The sequence below is a fragment of the Cetorhinus maximus genome, unplaced genomic scaffold, assembly GCF_964194155.1.
Source record: "Cetorhinus maximus unplaced genomic scaffold, sCetMax3.hap1.1 HAP1_SCAFFOLD_1825, whole genome shotgun sequence".
NCBI lineage: Eukaryota > Metazoa > Chordata > Chondrichthyes > Lamniformes > Cetorhinidae > Cetorhinus > Cetorhinus maximus.
Genome location: NW_027597765.1, coordinates 40600 through 61626, shown reverse-complemented (window position 1 = coordinate 61626; position 21027 = coordinate 40600). Strand labels below are relative to the sequence as shown.

General features: G+C 50.3%; 1 protein-coding gene across 1 annotated transcript; it reads left to right on the top strand.

Moving 5' to 3' along the window:
• The first annotated feature begins 213 nt into the window (after positions 1 to 213).
• Positions 214 to 19759, top strand: LOC144676692 (ependymin-like). Its single transcript, XM_078537044.1, has 6 exons — positions 214 to 326; positions 3951 to 3985; positions 6690 to 6824; positions 8272 to 8452; positions 13688 to 13778; positions 19077 to 19759. Exons 1-6 carry the CDS (start codon positions 251 to 253, stop codon positions 19150 to 19152), a joined length of 594 nt encoding a protein of 197 aa, XP_078393170.1. The 5' UTR covers positions 214 to 250; the 3' UTR covers positions 19153 to 19759.
• The last annotated feature ends 1268 nt before the right edge of the window (positions 19760 to 21027 follow it).

The following is a 21027-nucleotide window of genomic DNA, read 5'->3' as shown; positions in this document are numbered from 1 at the left end:
TCTTACCCGTGGGCTACGGAAGCCAATTGCGGCCACCGTTGCAATCACTGGACCGGCTAACTCAGCGCAGATATGGGGATCAAAGCTTGGGGCTGGTTTTCGCAGTGACATAGCCTTTGAGCCAGAGGCACAGGGGGCAGCGTCAAGCCAGGTGTATAACTGAAGAAGATGGAGTCAAACGCCCCAAAAATAAAAGGAGCCCTAATTTTGTGTGTGTTTGTGCATCTGCAGGTTTTGATACTCCAACACGATGAAGCTGTTGGCTGCGTTGTCCATCTGCTCCTTGTCCTTCCTGGTGACCGTGGAAGGCAATCCTGAGCCTTGCGGTGAGTAGCCTTTATGACGCACTGCGTCAGTCACCCAGGAAACGTAATGGAGACAGGGCTAGAAAGGTACCTTTCAGGTGGGTGCATTCCGGCAAGGGGACTGCGTTTCACGTATTAGGGCCCTCGTTCCAGATTTCCTCACCAGAGGAGACGGTCACCTCCGCCCTTTGTCATTTTTAAACGCCTCGATTACAAGCCAAAGTTTGTGTAACGAGTAATCGTAGGAGGGAAAGGGCAGTGGGGAGATGGCGGCATAGTGGTAACGTCCACTGGACGAGCAAACCAGTGGTCCAGGCTCTGGGGGACACTGGTTCAAATCCCACCACGGCAGCTGATGCAATTTAAATTCAATGAATAAATCTGGAGTTATAAAGCTCGTCTCAGTCATGGTGACCATGACAACTATTACCAATTGTTGTTAAAAACCCATCTGGTTCACTAATGCCCCTTTAGGGAAGGAAATCTGCCGTCCTTACCCGGTCTGGCCTACACATGACTCCAGACCCACAGCAAATGTGGATGACTCTTAACTTCCCCCCCCCGACCCTGCTGAGATGGCCACTCAGTTCAAAGGCAATTTTTTTCTCTTTATGGGATGTGGGCATCACTGGCTAGGCCAGCATGTATCACCCATCCCTAATTGCCCTTGCTCAGAGGGCATTTAAGAGCCAACCACATTGCTGTATGTATCACATGTAGGCCAGACACATGTAAGGATGGCAGATTTCCTTCCCTAAAGGGGTATTAGTGAACCAGATGGGTTTTTAAGACAGTCGGCAATGGTCTCATGGTCATCATTAGACTTTTGATTCCAGATTTTTATTGAATTCAAGTTCAACCATCTGGCGGGATTCGAACCCGGGTCCCCAGAGCATTACCCTGGGTCCCTGGATTACTAGTCCAGCGACAATACCATGACGACACTAAATGGACATCAAATGTTCACAACCCATGAAAGAGTAAATTTTAAAAATCTAGCCTGTCTCACACCACGAGACCTGGTGACAGAACATTATCACTAAACATTTCTTCCCTGCCTCTCCCCTGCTCAAGCCCTCCCTCCCTCCCACAGCTGTGCAATCTACCGGAGGTTTAAAACAAAACCTAGAGGAGGTAAGTACTACGAACATTCCCCTCCAGCAACGGAGAGCATTCCAGGAGATCTCGTGAATCCAGTATTCTCTATAAATATGCTCATGCATGCCATACCCAACCCAGAAATCTGATCTCCTGCAGAAGGCAAAAAGAGAACCTGGATGAGCAGGACTCTGCATCGAGAGTGCTAATGTGTAAAATCTACCAGCAGTTCTGGTTAATGGGGAGTGGGAGTGGAGTGGCGGGTGGCTTGGAGGGGAACTTCCAGGTGGTGGTGTCCCCATGTGTCTGCTGCTGCCCTTGTCCTTCTAAATTGTATAGCGGGTGTAAAAAGTCACAAAGGGATATTAGGCAGATTAAGTGAGTGAGCCAAACGGCAACAGCCGGAGTCCAACGCAGGGAAGTGTGAGGTCGTCCACTTTGAAAGATAAATTGGGACGTTTCCTCACCGGTGAGAGACGAGGGGCAGAATCGTTCAGTCGGGGTGCAGGGGCCGGGCCCCGACGCGCGATGACGTTGGGCGTGCGCCCCGAGGTGACTGCGCCGAGTTGTGACGTTCCGTTTGGCGCCGGGATCGGCTGCGTGCCCGCCGATAGGTAAACGGCCTGTGGAGGCCACGAAGGCTCTAACTAAGGTTATTGTAATCGCCGCCCGTCCAACCTAACGGTCGGCGGGACAGGCGAAAAGGCCAAGCGGCCTTTGCGTTGTTTTTGTTTTTAGGAAACCTCGTCCACGGGCGGGATGAGGTTTCCTAAAGCTTTTTATTAAATAAGTTTTTAAAGATCTCGTGTCCCATCTCGTGTGACACACGATGGGGGACCTGTTTAATGGCGGCTCGGAGCCGATCGTGGGTGGCAATCCACCCAAAGCCCATCCCCCCCCCCCCCCCCCGCCTGAAAAATTCAGGCCTAGGAGATGTGGTGGAGGAAAGGAAGGGCTTTTGGCTGTTCCAAAACACGAATCATAAAAATGGGTGGACAATTAAAAATTAACTAAAAAAAAAGCTAGTGGACTTTCATCTCAAGGAGGCAGGGTTGAAATGTTGCTTCAGTCTTGCGGGATCTTGGTTGGGCACCATTTAGATTGTGGGCCCCACACCTCAGGATTTTCAAGACCTGGCCCGCCCTCCATTGAGATTTTCCGGTCCCACCAAAAGCCCAATAGGCTTTTAGCTGGCCCGCTGCATCCCCAGCGGAGGGGCCAGATAGCTCTGGCTGATCTATTTGTCCTTGAGGAGGTTGGTGGGGTGGGGTGCGGTGCAGAGTGCAGTTTTACCATGCGATACCGGGGCTGAAAGGATTAAAGGCAGCTTGCATATCAATCAATCAAAATTAGCAATGCGTGTTGATAAGGGCAAGGGCAATCGGAGATGGACAATAAATGCTGGCCTTGCCAGCGATGCTTAAATCCCAAGAATGATTATTTTTTTTAAAAAAAGGAATACAGGGTACTGGAGCTCATTTCTAGAGGAATTGAATATAAAGACAGGGAAGCACAGAAAAGATTTACAAGTGTGTTGCCAGAGTTGAGAGGATATAACCATTAGGAATGATTGAGCAGGCTGGGGCTCTTTACTCTGAATTCTCTTCTTTCTTCTGTTCTCTACTCTCCGCTTACCTGGATGAGTGCAGTTCCCACAACACTCAAGAAGCTTGACACCATCCAGGGCAATGCAGCGCATTTGATTGGCACCCCATCGACAAACATTCACTCCCTCCACCCACCGACGCACAGTGGCAGCAGTGTGTGTACCATCTACAAGATGCACTGCAGCAACTCGTCAAGGCTCCTTCGACAGCACCTTCCAAACCCACGACCACTACCACCTAGAACGACAAGGGCAGCAGACACATGGGAACACCACCACCTGCAAGTTCCCCTCCAAGCCACCCACCATCCTGACTTGGAAATATATCGGCCGTTCCTTCACTGTCGCTGGGTCAAAATCCTGGAACCCCCCTCCCTAACAGCAACTGTGGGTGTACCTACACCACAGGGGCTGCTGACGATCACCTTCTCAAGGGGCAATTAGGGATGGGCAATAAATGTTGGCCTGGCCAGTGGCGTCCACGTCCCCTGAATGAATTTTTTAAAAGAACAAAAACTGAGGGAGGACCGGGCAAAGGTTTTAAAATTAAGACGGAGTTCAACAGGCTGGATATGAGTGAGTCCTGAACAAGGGGACATAAATATAACAGCTCAGATAAAGAATTTCTTTGTGCAGAGTGTGGTGGGGAGATGCGCCACCTGGAGCAGCTAGAGCAGGCTACATTGACGCATCAAAGGGAGGTTTGACATGACACGGCAGAGGCTTTTGGGGAGTTGGGGAGCAGGGTGGACCGGGGGGTGTGGGGCAGACTCACGTTGTGTACAAGTTCCGGTATAGACTAGATGGGCCGTATGGCCTGTGAGCCTGAATATCTAGTAGTGCGTAGCTCCATGCTGGAGACTGTAAATGTGTACAACAATCTCTTGAGTAAACTCACGCCGCCCGTAACAGACCCGTTTCTCTGCTTTGTACCTTTACAGAGTCACCGAAGCTCCTCGAAGGTCAAATGTCTTCTGTGAGTATCAACGTTGTAGAGCCTGGTGCCTCTGATCTCCCCGAGTTTGAGCGAGTTGACACTGAATTCTTTAACTATAGTGCTTACTCACTGGCGTGAGGTGCGGTTAGAACCGGGGCCTCTGTCGGCTGGATGCACCGGGTCCCACAGGGAACTGGTGGCAGTCTGTAGCCAAGGAAAGGTGGCTGGATGTATCTGCAGTCAGGTTATGTCTCACCGGGACATGCAGGGAAGTGTGGTGCCCAGCGGGTGCAGCTCCTGCACAGTTGGGTATCCTTCCTGCCCACCGCTGCAGAGGCTGGCACCTGAGCTTACAGGGGAGGGAGAACCCTGTCTGAGTATAAAAGCAAAATACTGCGGATGCTGGAAATCTAGAACAAAAACAAAAACGCCTGGTATTTTTCCACCTGGTTTTTGTCCTGTCTGAGTATAGTTCTGTCAACAGCCAGGGAAAGTCCAAACCCACTAAGAAAGAGGAACAAGAGTTTATGTGTTAATTCTAACCCAGTTTTAAAAACTCCCCAAGGCATCCCACAAGAGCGCTATCCACAAAAATTGACACAGCTCCGTAAGGAGATATTAGGATATGTGACGGACAGCTTGATCAAAGAGGCAGGTTTTAGGGAACACGGGTGGGGGGGGTGGTGGAGAGAGAGGTAGAGAGGTTTGGGGATGGAATTCCGGGGCTCATTGCCTTCCAGGATAAGCTTTCACCTCGGGGGGCCCAGTTTATGACTCCAAGCTCGAATCCTGAGACGGGGAGCGATACTTAGGCAGAAATTGCGGTCAGTTTGGTCTGGGTGCCAACACTTTAACGATGTTTTAACGCAGGTTTTAGCCGAGGTAATTCCCTCTGTTCAAACGTCAAATAATCCGTGGGGACCCCCTGTATTGTGAACATGAGTTGATCCCTGTGTTCAGGTGGTATAATTAGGAACTTTAGGTATACGTTAAAAGACCCTTAGTCAGTGTACACCTGATGCTAAATTTGAATTAGATTGTAGCAGGGCAGCAAGAAACCACCATTTTTGAGATCCTGGGACTGAGGAGATGGTGGCGTAGTGGTAGTGTCACTAAACTAGTAATCTGAATGCCCAGTTCTAGGGGCGTGGGTTCAAATCCCACCATGGCAGCTGGTGGAATTTAAATTCGATTAATAAATCTGGAATTAAAAATAAAAGCCAGCTCCAGTAATGGTGACTGTGAAGCCATTGTTGTGAAAACCCCATCTGGTTCACCAATGTCCCCTTTAGGGAAGGAAATCTGCCGTCCTTACCCGGTCTGGGCCTACATGTGACTCCAGACCCCACAGCAAATGTGGTTGACTCTCAACTGCCCCCCTCTGAAATGGTGTGGCCAGCCACTCAGTCCAAGGGCAATTAGGGATGGGCAACAAATGCTGGCCTTGCCAGTGACATCCACATCCCATGAAAGAATAAAGGAAAGAAAAAATTGAGCAGGAGGCTGAGTGTTGAATCTTAACCTCGCCAAGGTGAAGGAGGAAGAGGGTGTGAATGGCAGTGGCGGGTGGAGTTTGACAATCAGGAAGAACAAGAGAGGAGAGTTCAGCGTGGGTGTTAATAGGATCCAAGCCAATTGGTGAAGACAAAACCAAGACACAGATCTTTCTTTATTGAGAGAGTTTATTGGCTTGTTCAGTCTCACAGCTCTCCTCCCACTCAACCCAGTGTCCCAGCTGTCACCTATTTATATGTGTTCAAAGACAATTAATACCATCACCTGTTTCTCTTAACCTTAATAATATAATTGACGTTAACAATGTAATTGATAAGATATTAATACACGAGACAAGTTTCTTAAGATTTAGTGGTGGCTGTCATGTAGGAAAGCACATGATTATGTCTAGTGTGGAACGCACACTCTGGGTGTTCATTAACTCACTGTGGAATAGCTATTTCGTTAAGATTGATTCTGATGCCCTCCCAGTATTCCCCTTGTGTTCTGTTACATTGAATTACAGCAGGCGAATGTCTTCCCAACCCCTCGTCATCTCACTCCATCAGCATCTCCTTCTATTCCTTTCTCCCCCACGTGCTTATCCAGCTTCCCCCTTAGCACGGTGGGTGTACCTACACCACATGGACCGCAGGGGCTCAAGAAGGCAGCTCACCACCACCTTCTCGAGGGCAGTTAGGGATGGGCAATAAATGCTGGCTTTACCTGCGACACTTACATCCCAAGAACAAATGTATCTATGCCAATGCGCCTCAACCACTCCACATTCCACATTCCCAATCTGGGTAAAAAAGTTACTCCTGAATTCCCTATTGGATTTATTTGTGACAATTTTACACTGATGGCTCCTAGTTCTGGTTTTGCCTGCAAATGAGAACATCTTCTAACCATCTACCCTGTCGAACCCCATTGTAATTTTAAAGATCCCTATCAGGTCGCCCTCAGCCTTCTCTTTTCTAGAGAAAATAACCCCAGCCTGTGTCACCTTTCCTGATGTGTACAAGGGGAGATGGTGGCACAGTGTTACTGTCACTGGACTAGTGACCCAGAGGTCCAAGGCTAAAGTCCTGGGGACACAGGTTTAAATCCTACTACAGCAGCTGGTGGAATTTAAATTCAATTAATAAAGCATGGAATCGGAAAGCTAGCCTCACTGACGAAGACCATGACAACCATCATCGATTGCTGTAAAACCCATCTGGTTCACTAATTCAGTATTGTTTTAAAGTTCAACATGACCAAAGGCACAGGGGAGTTTGCAAAGTTCGCCTACGACGCTGTTCAAAAGAGGATTTATGCCCTCACAACAGCATTATTTGGAGGTGAGAAAGGCCAAGTGGTGGACATCAAGCTATACCAGGAGGTAGGTATACAGGGCCCGCAGGGCCTCAGTTTTCACTTTAAGTTACATTTTCTCTGAGTTCCCTCTGTCCAAAACATGAGCAGCAGAAACCCACCACAGTGAACTGTTCCTGGAACTCGGCCAATCACAGCACCAGTCACCACATGAGGAAGCTGCTCTTAATGCTTGTTTCATTGTGAGGGATCTATGTACTGGGATGGTTTCCTTTTTGGACCCAAACAACAATGCCCCCCGCCACCCCCACTCCCCCGCCCAATATCACCCCTCCCCCACATCCACCGCCGCACTCAGCCCTCCCATCAAACTATCCCACAAAAATTACCAAGGCAGGTACAGCACGGGGTTAGATACAGGGTAAAGCTCCCTCTACACTGTCCCCATCAAACACTCCCAGGACAGGTACAGCACGGGGTTAGATACAGGGTAAAGCTCCCTCTACACTGTCCCCATCAAACACTCCCAGGGCAGGTACAGCACGGGGTTAGATACAGAGTAAAGCTCCCTCTACTCTGTCCCCATCAAACACTCCCAGGACAGGTTACAGCACAGGGTTAGATACAGAGTAAAGTTCCCTCTACACTGTTCCCATCAAACACTCCCAGGACAGGTACAGCACGGGGTTAGATACAGAGTAAAGTTCCCTCTACACTGTCCCCATCAAACACTCCCAGGGCAGGTACAGCACGGGGTTAGATACAGAGTAAAGCTCCCTCAACACTGTCCCCATCAAACACTCCCAGGACAGGTACAGCACGGGGTTAGATACAGAGTAAAGTTCCCTCTACACTGTCCCCATCAAACACTCCCAGGGCAGGTACAGCACGGGGTTAGATACAGAGTAAAGCTCCCTCAACACTGTCCCCATCAAACACTCCCAGACATATCTCTGGTTCAATTATGACACACCTTCTGAGCCCCTGACATCACCTGCCATTTCCCAAGTCCCTGTGTGCAATTCCACAGGAGATTTTAATATTATCTTTAAATACCTTGCATTTTCTGTCTGAAAATTTTACCTTCTGATGTCAGAATTATGTTATATGTCTCAACATGTCACATTGAAAGTAACTATGTAAATAATTATTGAGGGAGTTCCCTATGTAAACAGCCCCCTGTGTCAACGTGGTTGCAAGATGAAGCCACAAGAAGTCACTGTAACTCAACTGCTCTGATGCCTACTGGAAGTTAAAACAGTGAAAATGCTTAGTAAATCAGTAGAAATGATTAATATCAATTAATTGGCTTAGAGGTAAATTTAATTAATTAGCCCTCCCACAACAGCTTTGTGTCTGAGATTTTGAACGGAGAAGGTTTCAGTGGATCGAAAATTGCCTGGGCCATGAATGAGGCATTACAATCTTCCCGGCTGGGGTCCCTAATCTGCACAACCCGGGCAGTGTGCCAAATTTTCCTTGTTTGACTGCTTTCTGTTTACCTCTGTTTGCAGTCTGTCCAGTACACGTTCTACCTTGCGAACAGGACCTGTGTGAAGCAACCGCTCCAGGTTCCATTCGAGCCAATTCGCGTCCCTGACAACGCGAAATTTCTTAGTCAGATGTACGTCGGCAGCTCTGCTTCCCCAAGAGAGGGGCTTCTGGCCAATGTCTGGATTGTAGAAGGTGACAGTGGTAAGTGCGAGGGTAGACCCCTACTTATTCTCTCTGTACCACATCTCCCTCCTTTCCCCCACCCCCAGTGCTCATCCAGCTGACCAGTCTCCACACATATAGGATCTGACAAGGTGTACCACTTTGGAAGGCATCTTACCCCAGGCCAACAGTAGCCTCACCTCATGTCCTGGCCACTATCAAGTTTCAGACAAGGTGCTTGAGTTACGATCAGGGGTGGGTGCTCTGCCTGATTATATTTTATTCCCTTCACAACACTGGCGATATCTGTCACCATCCAAATATCTACCACCAAGAAGGACGAGGGCAGCAGAGGGATGGGAACACCACCATCTGCAAGTTCCCCTCCAAGCTACACACCGTCCTGATTTTTTTGGTATATATATCAGGCCACCATTTGTTGCCCATCCCTAATTGCCCATGAACTGGCCTGACTAAGTCATTGCAGAGGGCAGTTAAGAGTCGACCACATTGCTGTGGGTCTGGAGTCATATGTAGACCAGGCCAGTTAAGGACGACAGATTTCCTTCCCTAAAGGGACATTAGTGAATCAGATGGGCTTTTATGGCAATTGAATATAGTTTCATAGTCACCATGACTGAGACTAGCTTTATATTCCAGATTTATTAACTGAATTCAAGTTCCACCAGCTGCCCTGGTGGGATTTGAACCCGTGCCCCCAGAGCATTAGCCTGGGTCTCGGGATTACTGGTCCGGCAACATTATCCCTCTGCCACCTTCTCCCCATAACTGGAACTATATCGGCTATTCCTTCACTGTCGCTGGGTCAAAATCCTGGAACTCCCTCCCTAACAGCGCTGTGGGTGTACCTACACCACATGGACTGCAGCGGCTCAAGAAGGCGACTCACCACCACCTTCTCAAGGGGGCAATTAGGGGTGGCAATAAATGCTGGGCCCAGCCCACATCCCATGAATGAATAAAAAACAAAATCAGCGAACAGCATTGATCGAACCTGGTCTATATGACATGGGAACAGGAGGAAGGCCATTCACCCCCTTGAGCCTGTTCTGCCACTCATTGAGATCACGGCCGATCCGCAATCTCAGGTTTAAAATGAACAATAAACCCACTGTCAATTACATGTTTTAAACTTCTACCATTGCGTGCAGACGATTTTCCTAGTTTCGCTCTTGAAAAGCCTTGATCTACTTTCTAGGCTATGAATTGGGGACTCAACTCTTTTCTTCTTGACCAGCTTGTTTCCTTGTTGTCATAGAAACCCGTCACCAAGCTCCAAATCAAATTGTTGAAAATCCCCATTGGTATAGTTTTGGGTTTGCCCTGATAAGGACTCCCCTTGTAGGGACACTTGCTCACTCAGCTAAAACCAGTAGTAGGTACAGGTTGGCAAGGGCCAGGGCACGGGTGTGTGTGTAGTGTATTGCTTGACTCTAACCAGCTCTCCGGAACTAAGCGCTAGTAAGGTTCCTGGGTCTTGTCTGGATCGGGACTACATTGCCGGTGGGGACACTGGTTATCTGCACGTAGATTCTCAACCTACAGCTCCCATCTGTCAGCCAAGTGGGCTTAACAGTTGCCACCTGTTGAGTATTGCATGCTCCCTTGCATGTCTGTTCTTGCCAGTCTTGGTGTCAATGTCTCAATGCTAAGGAGCCACATCAACACGAGAGAGCCCCCCCAGCACCCCAACAACATATACCTCCACCCAAATGAATGGTTACTAGTTCTGGGCATAATTCGGGAGGTTTTCACACACAGTGATGGATTGGATAGGGAGAGTGGGGCAAAGACCTTGAAAACATTTTTTTAAAAATTTGTTCATGGATGTGGGTGTCGCTAGCTAGATCAGCATTTATTGCCCATCCCTAATGGCCCTTGAGAATGTGGTGGTGAGTCACCTTCATGCAGCTCATGTGGTGTAGGTACACCCACCATGCTGTTAGGAAGGGAGTTCTAGGATTTTGACCCAGTGACAGTGAAAGAACGGCCGATATATTTCCAAGCCAGAATGGTGAGTGGCTTGGAGGGGACCTTACAGGTGGTGGTGTCTGCTGCCCTTGTCCTTCTGGGTGGCAGAGATCGCAGGTTTGGAAGGTGCTGTTGAGTTCGTGAGTTGCTGCAGTGCAGCTTGTAGATGGTACACACACTGTTGCCACTGTGCGTCGGTGGTGGAGGGAGTGAATGTTGAAGGCGGTGGATTGGGCGCCAATCAAGCGGTACTGCTTTGTCCTGGATGGTGTCGAGCTTCTTGAGTGTTGTGGGAGCTGTGCTCATCCAGGCAAATGGAGAGTATTCCATCACACTCCTGACTTGTGCCTTGTAGACGGTGAACAGGCTTTGGGGTGTCAGGAGGTGAGTTACCCTCCACAGAATTCCCAGCCTCTGATCTGATCTTGTAGCCACAGTATTTATATGACTAGTCCAGTTCGGTTTCAGGTCAATGGTAACACCCAGGATGTTGATAGTGGGGCATTCAACAATGGTAATGCCATTGAATGTCAAGGGGAGATGGTTAGATTCTCTCTTGTTGGTGATCGTCATTGCTTGGCACTTGTGTGGTGCGAATGTTACTTGCTACTTATCAGCTCAAGCCTGAATGTTGTCTGGGTCTTGCTGCATTTGGACATGGACTGCTTCAGTATCTGAGGAGTCGCAAATGGTTCTGAACATTATGCAGTCATCAGCGAACATCCCCACTTCTGACTTTATGATGGAAGAAAGTCATTGATGAAGCAGCTAAAGATGGTTAGGCCGAGGACACTACCCTGAGGAACCCCAGCATTGATGTCCCTGGACTGAGATGATTGACCTCCAACAATCACAACCATCTTCCTTTGTGCTGGGTATGACTCCATCCAGCGGAGAGTTTTCCCCCTGATTCCCACTTACCTAAGTTTTGCTAGGGCTCCTTAATGCCACACTCAGTCAAGGGCAGTCACTCTCACCTCACCTCGGGAGTTCAGCTCTTTTGTTCATGTTTGAACCAAGGCTGTAATGAGGTCTGAAGCTGAGTGACCCTGGTGGAACCCAAACTGGGCGTCAGTTATTGCTGAGTGATTGCCGCTTGATAGCACTGTGGATGATCCCTTCCATTACTTTACTGATGATGGAGAGTAGACTGATGGGGCAGTAATTGGCCGGGTTGGATTTGTCCTGCTTTTTGTGTACAAGACATACCTGGGTAATTTTCCACATAGCCGGGTAGATGCCAGTGTTGTAGCTGTGCTGGTACAGCTTGGCTCGGGACATGGCTACTTCTGGAGTACAAGATTTCAGTACTATTGCCAGAATATTGTCAGGGCCCATAGCCTTTGCAGTATCCAGTATCATCAGCTGTTCCTTGATACCACGTGGAGTGAATCAAATTGGCTGAAGACTGGCATCTGTGATGCTGGGGACCTCCGGAGGAAGCTGAGATGGATCATCCACTCGGCACGTCTGGCTGAAGATTGCTGCAAATGTTTCAGCCTTACCTTTTGCACTGATGTGCTGGGCTCCTCCATCATTGAGGTTGGGGGCATTTTTGGACCCTCCTCCTCTGATTAGCTGTTTAATTGTCCACCACCATTCACAACTGGATATAGCAGGACTGCAGAGCTTAGATCTGATCCGTTGGTTGTGGGATCACTTAGCTCTGTCTATCACTTGCTGCTTATGCTGTTTGGCACGCAAGTAGTCCTGTGTTATAGCTTCACCAGGTTGACACCTCATTTTTAGGTATGCCTGGTGCTGCTCCTGGCATGCCCTCCTGCACTCCTCATTGAACCAGGGTTGACCCCTTTGATTGGTGGTAATGGTGGAGTGGGGGATGTGCCGGGCCGTGAGGTTACAGATTGTGGGTGTGTACAATTCTGCTGCTGCTGATGGCCCACAGCGCCTCATGGATGCCCGGTTTTGAGTTGCTAGAAATATTTGAAATCAATCCGATTCAGCACGGTGGTCATGTCACGCAACACAATGGAGGGTATCCTTAATGTGAAGATGGGTCTTCGTCCCCATAAGGAATATGCGGTGATCACTCCTACCTACCGATACTGTCATGAACAGATGCATCGGCAGCAGACAGGTTGGTGAGGATGATGTCAAGTATGTTTTTCCCTCTTGCTGGTTTCCTCACCACCAGCCACAGACCCAGTCTAGCAGCAATGTCCTTTAGGACTCGGCCAGCTCAGTCAGTAGTGGTGCTACCGAGCCACTCTTGGTGATGGGCAATGAAGTCCCCCACCCAGGGTACATTCTGTGCCCTTGCCACCCACAGTGCTTCCTCCAACTCTATGGGGGAGTGCTGATTTGTTAGCTGAGGGGAAGTACATGGTGATCAGCAGGAGGCTTCCTTGCCCATGAGACTTCATGGGGTCCAGAGCCAATGTTGAGGCTTCCCAGGGCAACTGCCTCCTAACTGTGCCACCCCACCCCACCCCACCCCGGTGGGTCTATTCTGCCGGTGGGACAGGACATACACAGGGAAGGTGAAAGTGACATAGTCATACTCACAGAATCATACCTTACAGGCAAGGTCAGGCTGTTGCTTGATTAGTCTGTGGGGACAAGCTCTCCTGATTGTGGTACAAAACCCCAGACGTTAGCAAGGAGGACTTCGCAGAGTCAAGAGGGCCAGGTATGCCATTGCCACTTCTGGTGTCTAGGTCAATGCCAGGTGGTCAGGTTTCACTCCATTTAGACTTCATAGCAGTTTTGACACAATTGAGTGACTTGCTAGGCCATTTCAGAGTCAACCACATGTAGGAGGGCAGATTTCCTTCCCTAAAGGCACAGTAGTGAACCAGATGGGTTTTTAACAACTATGATCGGCATTAGATTTAATAATTGAACTTAACTCCCACTCCAGCTACCATGGTGGGACTTGAACCCGTGTCCCCAGAGCATTAGACAGGGGGGGGCCCTCTGGATTACTAGTCCAGTGACCTTACCACTACACCACCGTCTCCCGCTATTTAAAAAGCAAATGCTTCTGTAAGGCTAGTGGTGTGGAGGTGACCTAAGTGCACGGTGACAGAATGATCTTCCTCCTCTGCGTCGACCTGGTGATTTGTAATGATAGGAGGCTCATTCTGGACAAAACCAATACAGCACAATTACACGTTCAGGGTTGTTGGTGATTGACTTCTGACTTGATAACAGTTTATGGCTTTACTGCGAGCACAGACAATTTGACTAAGATCCATATCATTGCTGATGTTGTTTCCTAATGTTGACGACCCCCCACCCACCGAATGGTTCATTTTTCAGGCTTCTGTGTAATGACCTTCACGGAGTATGGCTGTCTCCCCCTGTCTTTCCTGTATCGCGGCAGCAAGGATTCAGGCTTGAACTTGGATTCGTGAGTTGTTTTGGCATTTTCTCTGCCTTTGCTTTTTACTCCTGTTTTCCCCCCTCCCCCTCTCCCTCTCCCACCTCACAGCACCCAATCCGGCGTCCTCTTGCCCTACGCCCAACACTCACCGGGCTACGGGTGGAAAAGGCCCAGAGTTGGCAGGTTGAATGGCCCGTGAAGCACGATTCTCTGCTCGCAAAACAGTCTGTGTTCACCAGCTAGGAGGGGGAGGAGCTTGGAGTGGCATTTACCCCCCCCCCTTCCCCCTCCCAACCGGCTCAGAGACCCCCCCCCGCTCCAGAACCACTCCTGTCTCTCGAATGCGATCAGGCCACTCAACTCTGGCCTTGCAATCTGGAACTTTTCCAATTTGCGTGGCCCGACGTGTTTCCCCTGAGTGAGCAGAGCAAGTTAGTAGGTTTGCCCTACTCCCCGAGAGGTGAGCACAAAATCTAGGCCCAAGCGCCCCCCACCGCAATACTAAGGAATTTTCGACGGTCGCCTGAGAGGGCAGAGGGGACCTCGCTTAATGTCTCGTTGGAAAGGCACCTCCAACAGTGCAGCACTCTCTCAGTACCAAGAGAGCCAACCCAGATTTTGCACTCGAGTGCTAGTGGTGGGACTTGAACCCATGGCCTCTGGTGTAAGCCACTGCGTCACACAGCAGACATCCAAGTACCACGCCGGTTGCTGTTATAATCAGCCTGAGCCACCAGAGGGAGCTTGAGTATCATTTCTTGGTGGGAAGTGCTCCATTGAAACCTCCTGGTCAGCGCAGTGTGAATGCTGCACTTGCACCCCTGAGACTGGGGTGGTGTGTGGAAGCTGGATTATCTGAAGATGTCCTGATTTTCCTGTACATGCCCCCACTCCTGCAATGTTTTATGCCCAGAAGCCAAAGAGCGAAATCTTAAAGTGATGGTCTCAGGCTCCACACAGGTTCTAAACCTCTGCCTTAGGGAGACACTAATTGGCCACTCCTGACTGACCTTTCGATGTCCTCCTTTAGTCACCCTGAGCTGTCTGTAACATCAGTTGCCCTCTGTAACATCGCCCACTCCTCCCCTGCCTCAGCTCACCTGCTGCTGAGGCCCTCAGCCCTGCCTTTGTTACCTCTAGGATTAACTACCCCAACAGACTCCTGATTGACCTCCCACCTCTCTCTGTAAACAGGACATCATCCAAAACACTGCTACCCTTGCCCTATCTCACACCAAGTCCCATTCACCCATTGCCCTCTCTGCTCATTGACCTACACTGACTCTGGTCTGCCATTAGCCCGATTTTTAAAATTCCCATCCTTGTTTTCAAATCCCTCCATGGCCTCAAACCCTCCCTACCTCTGTAACCTCCTCAAGCCCCTATAACCCTCCCTGTCTCTGTAACCTCCTCCAGCCCCCACAACCCTCCCTACCTCTGTAACCTCTTCCAGCCCCCACAACCCTCCCTATCTCTGTAACCTCCTCAAGCCCCTATAACCCTCCCTGTCTCTGTAACCTCTTCCAGCCCCCACAACCCTCCCTACCTCTGTAACCTCCTCAAGCCCCTATAACCCTCCCTGTCTCTGTAACCTCCTCCAGCCCCCACAACCCTCCCTACTTCTGTAACCTCCAGCTCCTATAACCCTCCCTATCTCTGTAACCTCCTCCAGCCCCCACAACCCTCCCTACCTCTGTAACCTCCTCCAGCCCCCACAACCCTCCCTACCTCTGTAACCTCCTCCAGCCCCCACAACCCTCCCTACCTCTGTAACCTCCTCCAGCCCCCACAACCCTCCCTACCTCTGTAACCTCCTCCAGCCCCCACAACCCTCCCTACCTCTGTAACCTCCTCCAGCCCCTACAACCCTCCCTACCTCTGTAACCTCCTCCAGCCCCCACAACCCTCCCTATCTCTGTAACCTCCTCCAGCCCCCACAACCCTCCCTACCCCTGTAACCTCCTCCAGCCCCCACAACCCTCCCTACCTCTGTAACCTCCTCCAGCCCCCACAACCCTCCCTACCTCTGTAACCTCCTCCAGCCCCCACAACCCTCCCCATCTCCGTAACCTCCCCCAGCCCCTACGACCTTCCAAGATCTCTGCGTTCCTCCGATTTTGGCCTCTTGAGCATCCCCCCCCCTATTTTCATCGCTCCCTCATTAGTCTCCATCATTCCTGTGTGACTGTGACCAAAGTAAACTCCCCCCCCACCCTGTCCTTCTTGACCTGTCTGCAGCCTTTGATACCGTTGACCCCACCATCCTCCTCCAACTCCTCTCTGTTGCTGTCCGGCTGGTTGAGACTGCCCTCACCTGGTTCCGTTCATATCTATCTAATCATAGCCAGAGGATTGCTCGCAATGGCTTCTGTTGCTGCTCCCACCCCGTTACCTCCGACGTACCCCCCAAGGATCTACACTTTGCCACCTGCCCCCCTCCCTCCAATCCTGCTTCTCGTTTGCCCCTTGGCAAAACACCCAAAAGCAGAGTTTCCATGTGTACGGTGACGAGACCCGACTCTCCCTCGCCGCCGCCTCTCTCGACTCCTCCGCTGCTGATAAATTATCGGGACCGCTTATCGAAATTCCAGCCCCGACAGGGCAGAAACTTCCTCCGATGAAAGGCGAGGAGGACTGAAGCCTTCGTTTCCAGTCCCCACTCCCAACAGGGCCGTGAGGCCGGAGGAGGTTACAGAGATAGGGAGGAGGGGGTAGGGTTTGAGAACAAGGATGAGAATTTCATAATCAAGGGGCAGAATTTTACGTCTTGTGGGTGGGCGGGCGGGCGGGCGCTGGACCCGATCGGGCATAAAATGGCGCGCGGTGATGTCGGGCGAGCGCCCTGATGTCATCGGGCGCTCGCGCCATATTTCAGTCGGCGGGCGGGCGGGCGGGCGCGAGAGTTGGCAACGGGCCCACCGACAGTTAAGAGGCCCGTCAAGGCCGTTAAACCATTAATCGACAGCGAATTTTCGCTGCCCCCGCCCCAACCTCAGGGCGAATCGGCCAGGCGACCTTTGCGTTTTTGAGAAAGCGCCATCAGCAACGGGCTGGGTGAGGTTTCCGACCATGAATTAAAAGAAGGTGAGAAACGTTTCGGTGTAATTTTTATGAGGTTTATGTCCACGCGAGCGAGTCCTGTGCGGGGACGTTGTTTTTTTTTTTCCAGATTTTATTCAAAACCTTTTTATTTATTTTTTTTTTTGATTTTAAAACTCTTCAGCTCCCAGAGGCAGCTCTCTGCCTCCAGGGAGACGCCAGGTGTACGCTCCACACCGCCTGCGCGCAAGACTTCAGCGCCCACCCTCCTCCTCCTCCGGCACCTCCACCCCCCCAACCCCGGCAGCGCCGAGTCCTTCAGTGGCTAATAGGGCAGCCAGCATGAAATCGCGGTCAAGAGGTGGGGGTCCTGATCCCTATTTACTGACTCCTTCCCTCTTCCTGGCAACTGTCTGAGAGTAATCCAGTTTGCTTGCATCTTGGGTGTCACGCTCAATCCCGAGGTGGGATTCCGACAACATATCCACTCCACCGCTAAGGCCGCCTACCTCCCACCTCCGTCACGCCGCCCGACTTTGCCCCTGCCCCGGCTGATCCGCTGCCGAAGCCCTCACCCCCTGCCTGTGTCTTAACTCTCAGCGAAGTCCCCTTCCCCTATCACCCCCACCCCGTGCTCCGCCGGCCAACACTGGCTCCCGGTCAAGCAACACCTGCCTAAAAACGCACGCTGAAGGACTCGGCGCTGCCGGGGTTAGGGGGGTGGAGGTGCCGGAAGAGGAGGGTGGTGGGCGCTGAAGTCTTGCGCGTAGGTGGTGGGGACCGCACACCTGGCGTCTCCCTGGAGGCAGAGAGCTGCCTCTGGGAGCTGAAGAGTTTTAAAATCAAAAAAATAAATAAAAAGGTTTTGGAAAAAAAAAAATCTGAAAAAAAAACCCGTCCCCGCACAGGACTCGCTCGCGTGGACATAATCCTCATAAAAATTACACCGAAACGTTTCTCACCTTCTTTTAATTCATGGTCGGAAACCTCACCCAGCCCGTTGCTGATGGCGCTTTCTCAAAAACGCAAAGGCTGCCTGGCCGATTCGCCCTGAGGTTGGGGCGGGGGCAGTGAAAATTCGCTGTCGATTAATGGTTTAACGGCCTTGACGGGCCTCTTAACTGTCGGTGGGCCCGCTGCCAACTCTCGCGTGCGCCCGCCCACCGAAATATGGCGCGAGCGCCCGATGACATCAGGGCGCTCGCCCGACATCACCGCGCGCCATTTTATGCCCGATCGGGTCCAGCGCCCGCCCGCCCGCCCACCCACAAGACGTAAAATTCTGCCCCTTGATTATGAAATTCTCATCTTTGTTCTCAAACCCTACCCCCTCCTCCCTATCTCTGTAACCTCCTCCGGCCTCACAGCCCTCCGAGATCTCTGCGCTCCTCTAATCCTGGCCTCTTGCGCATCCACAACTTTAATCGCTCCGCCCAGGATGACCACGCCTTCGGTTGTCTAGGCCCCAAGCCCTGGGATATAGCCTCTGCGCGCCTCTCTGCCTCCCTACCTTACTGTCCTCCTGGAAGGCACTCTGTTCAGCCTACCCCTTTGACCAAGCTTTTGATCATTCGATCTAATATCTCCTTTAAGTGGCTCGGTGTCTTTCTTAGTTTTGTAACGCCCCTGTGAAAAGCCTTGAGCTGTTCATCCTGTTAAAGGTGCTATAGAAATAAAGTTGATGTTGTTGTTGTTGGGGGCGGTACCTTCAGCTGTCTGGGCCCTAAGCTCTGGAACTCCTTCCCTAAACCTCTCTCCGCCTTGCTCCCTCTCTCTCTCTCCCCCCCTGTTTTAAGACGCTCCTTCGAACCGACCTCTTTGACCAACCCCTTCCGTCGTCTGCCCTAACATCTGCCTGAAGTGGCTCAGCGTCGACTCCTGTCCCGTTTACAGCCCCTGGGAAGCGCCTCGGGTAGTGAATGGCACCACCCAAGTGCAAGTTGTTGTTGTTGTTGCTGTTGCTGCCACATTTTCACTTTGGCTAAGATGTTCAACCTCCTGCCCGTTCGGGTGAGCGTAAAGGATCCCGTGGCCGCTACTGGGAGCAGCAGGGGGTGGGGTGGTTCTCCCCTCTCCCACCCCCACCTTGGGCCTCACCCCTGCCCCGAACGACAGGGCCACCAACTGGGCTGCCTCATTCACTATCTGTGGAGTATGAATTGCTCAGGGCGCTTGCTGAGTTTGCCCATGTAGCAGACGGCCCACTTGGATGTGGAGTGCGTTTTTTTTTGGGAGTGTTTGTGGACAAGCCTGTACTCATTCTGTTTTTTACTTTTAAATTTCTAGGTTCGTGGACTTGACATACGGAATCAGTGATCCCAATGTGTTTAAACCTCCCGCAGAGTGTCTTCAACAAAACTGAATCTGTGAGAATATTCTCACATGGAGCCGATTCAGTATCGAGATTTATCTAACTCACTGTAATAATCTGACTCAATATCGGGATTTATCTAACTCTCTGTAATAATCTGACTCAATATCGGGATTTATCTAACTCACTGTAATAATCTGACTCAATATCGGGATTTATCTAACTCACTGTAATAATCTGACTCAATATCGGGATTTATCTAACTCACTGTAATAATCTGACTCAATATCGGGATTTATCTAATTCACTGTAATAATCTGACTCAATATCGGGATTTATCTAACTCACTGTAATAATCTGACTCAATATCAAGATTTATCTAATTTACTGTAATAATCTGATTCAATATCAATATTTATCTAACTCACTGTAATAATCTGACTCAATATCAAGATTTATCTAACTCATTGTAATAATATGATTCAATATCAAGATTTATCTAACTCATTGTAATAATATGATTCAATATCAGGATTTATCTAACTCACTGTAATAATCTGATTCAATATCAGGATTTATCTAACTCACTGTAATAATCTGATTCAATATCAGGATTTATCTAATTCACTGTAATAAAGAACAGTTGTACCTGCCTGTTTACTGTGGTCACAAGCTTTGCCAGTTGCTTCTCTCCGAGTTCATCCAAAAATCCACTGTCCCGCGTCCTTCCTCTTGCCTTGGCCTGTTCAGCTTTTTTTTATTCATTCGTGGGATGTGGGTGTCGCTGGCTAGGCCAGTGTTTATTGCTCATCCCTAATTGCCTTTGAGAATGTGGTGGTGAGCCGCCTTCCTGAACCGCTGTGTTCACTGCTTTGGCTCTGAGGTCCAGCAATGGCTCGATATAAAAATTTCCATCCTGGTTTTCAAACCCCTCAATGTCCCCCAACCTCACAACTCTCCAAGATTTCTGTGCTCCTCCAACTCTGGCCTCCTGGGCATCCCCAAGTTTCCATTATTCCACATTAGCGGCTTTGCCTCCAGCTACCTGGGCCCTAAGCTCTGGAATCCCCTCCTTTCCGTCTCTGTCTGCTTGCGTCTCTCTGTCTGTGTGTGTCTCTCTCTCTCTGTCTGTCTGTGTGTGTCTCTGTATGTGTGTGTGTGTGTGTGTGTGTGTCTCTCTCTCTCTCTCTGTCTGTCTGTGTGTGTGTGTGTCTCTCTCTCTGTCTGTGTGTGTGTGTGCATCTCTCTCTCTGTCTGTGTGTGTGTGTGTGCATCTCTGTGTGTGTGTCTCTCGCTCTGTGAGTGTGTCGCTGTGTGTGTGTGTGTGTGTGTCTCTCTCTGTCTGTCTGTGTGTCTCTGTCTCTCTCTGTGTCTGTGTGTGTGTCTCTCTCTGTGTCTGTGTGTGTGTGTCTCTCTCTGTGTCTGTGTGTGTGTCTCTCTCTCTCTGTCTGTCTCTGTGTGTGTGCACCTCTCTCTGTCTGTCTATCTGTGTGTGTCTCTCTCTGTCTGTGTGTGTCTCTGTCTGTCTGTGTGTGTGTGTCTCTCTCTTTGTCTGTGTGTGTCTTTCTTGCTCTCTGTCTGTCTGTCTGTCTCTGTGCGTGTGCCTGTGTGCGTGTGCCTGTGTGCGTGTGCCTGTGTGCGTGTGCCTGTGCCTGTGTGCCTGTGCCTGTGTGCGTGTGTCCTCCTTGAAACTGCTCCCTAAACCCTACCCCTTAGACTTCCCAAAGCCTGTCCACCATCTACAAGGCACAAATCAGGAGTGTGATGGGATACTCCCCACTTGTCTGGACGAGTGCAGCTCCCACAACACTCAAGAAGCTCAACACCATCCAAGGTGAACTGGCAAGCCTCAAGAGAAGGTCCAAAGTTATAATGCCTGGCTGGGTGTGGAGCATTCAATCATGCTGCACCCTGCCTCGCCTCAGG

Bases quoted from the DNA above. Each gene is read 5' to 3' on its own strand.
- LOC144676692 (XM_078537044.1), top strand. From the start codon at position 251: ATGAAGCTGTTGGCTGCGTTGTCCATCTGCTCCTTGTCCTTCCTGGTG. The intron at 3,986-6,689 runs GTGAGTATCAAC...ATTGTTTTAAAG, and splicing joins TCGAAGGTCAAATGTCTTCT to TTCAACATGACCAAAGGCAC. The intron at 6,825-8,271 runs GTAGGTATACAG...CTCTGTTTGCAG, and splicing joins ACATCAAGCTATACCAGGAG to TCTGTCCAGTACACGTTCTA.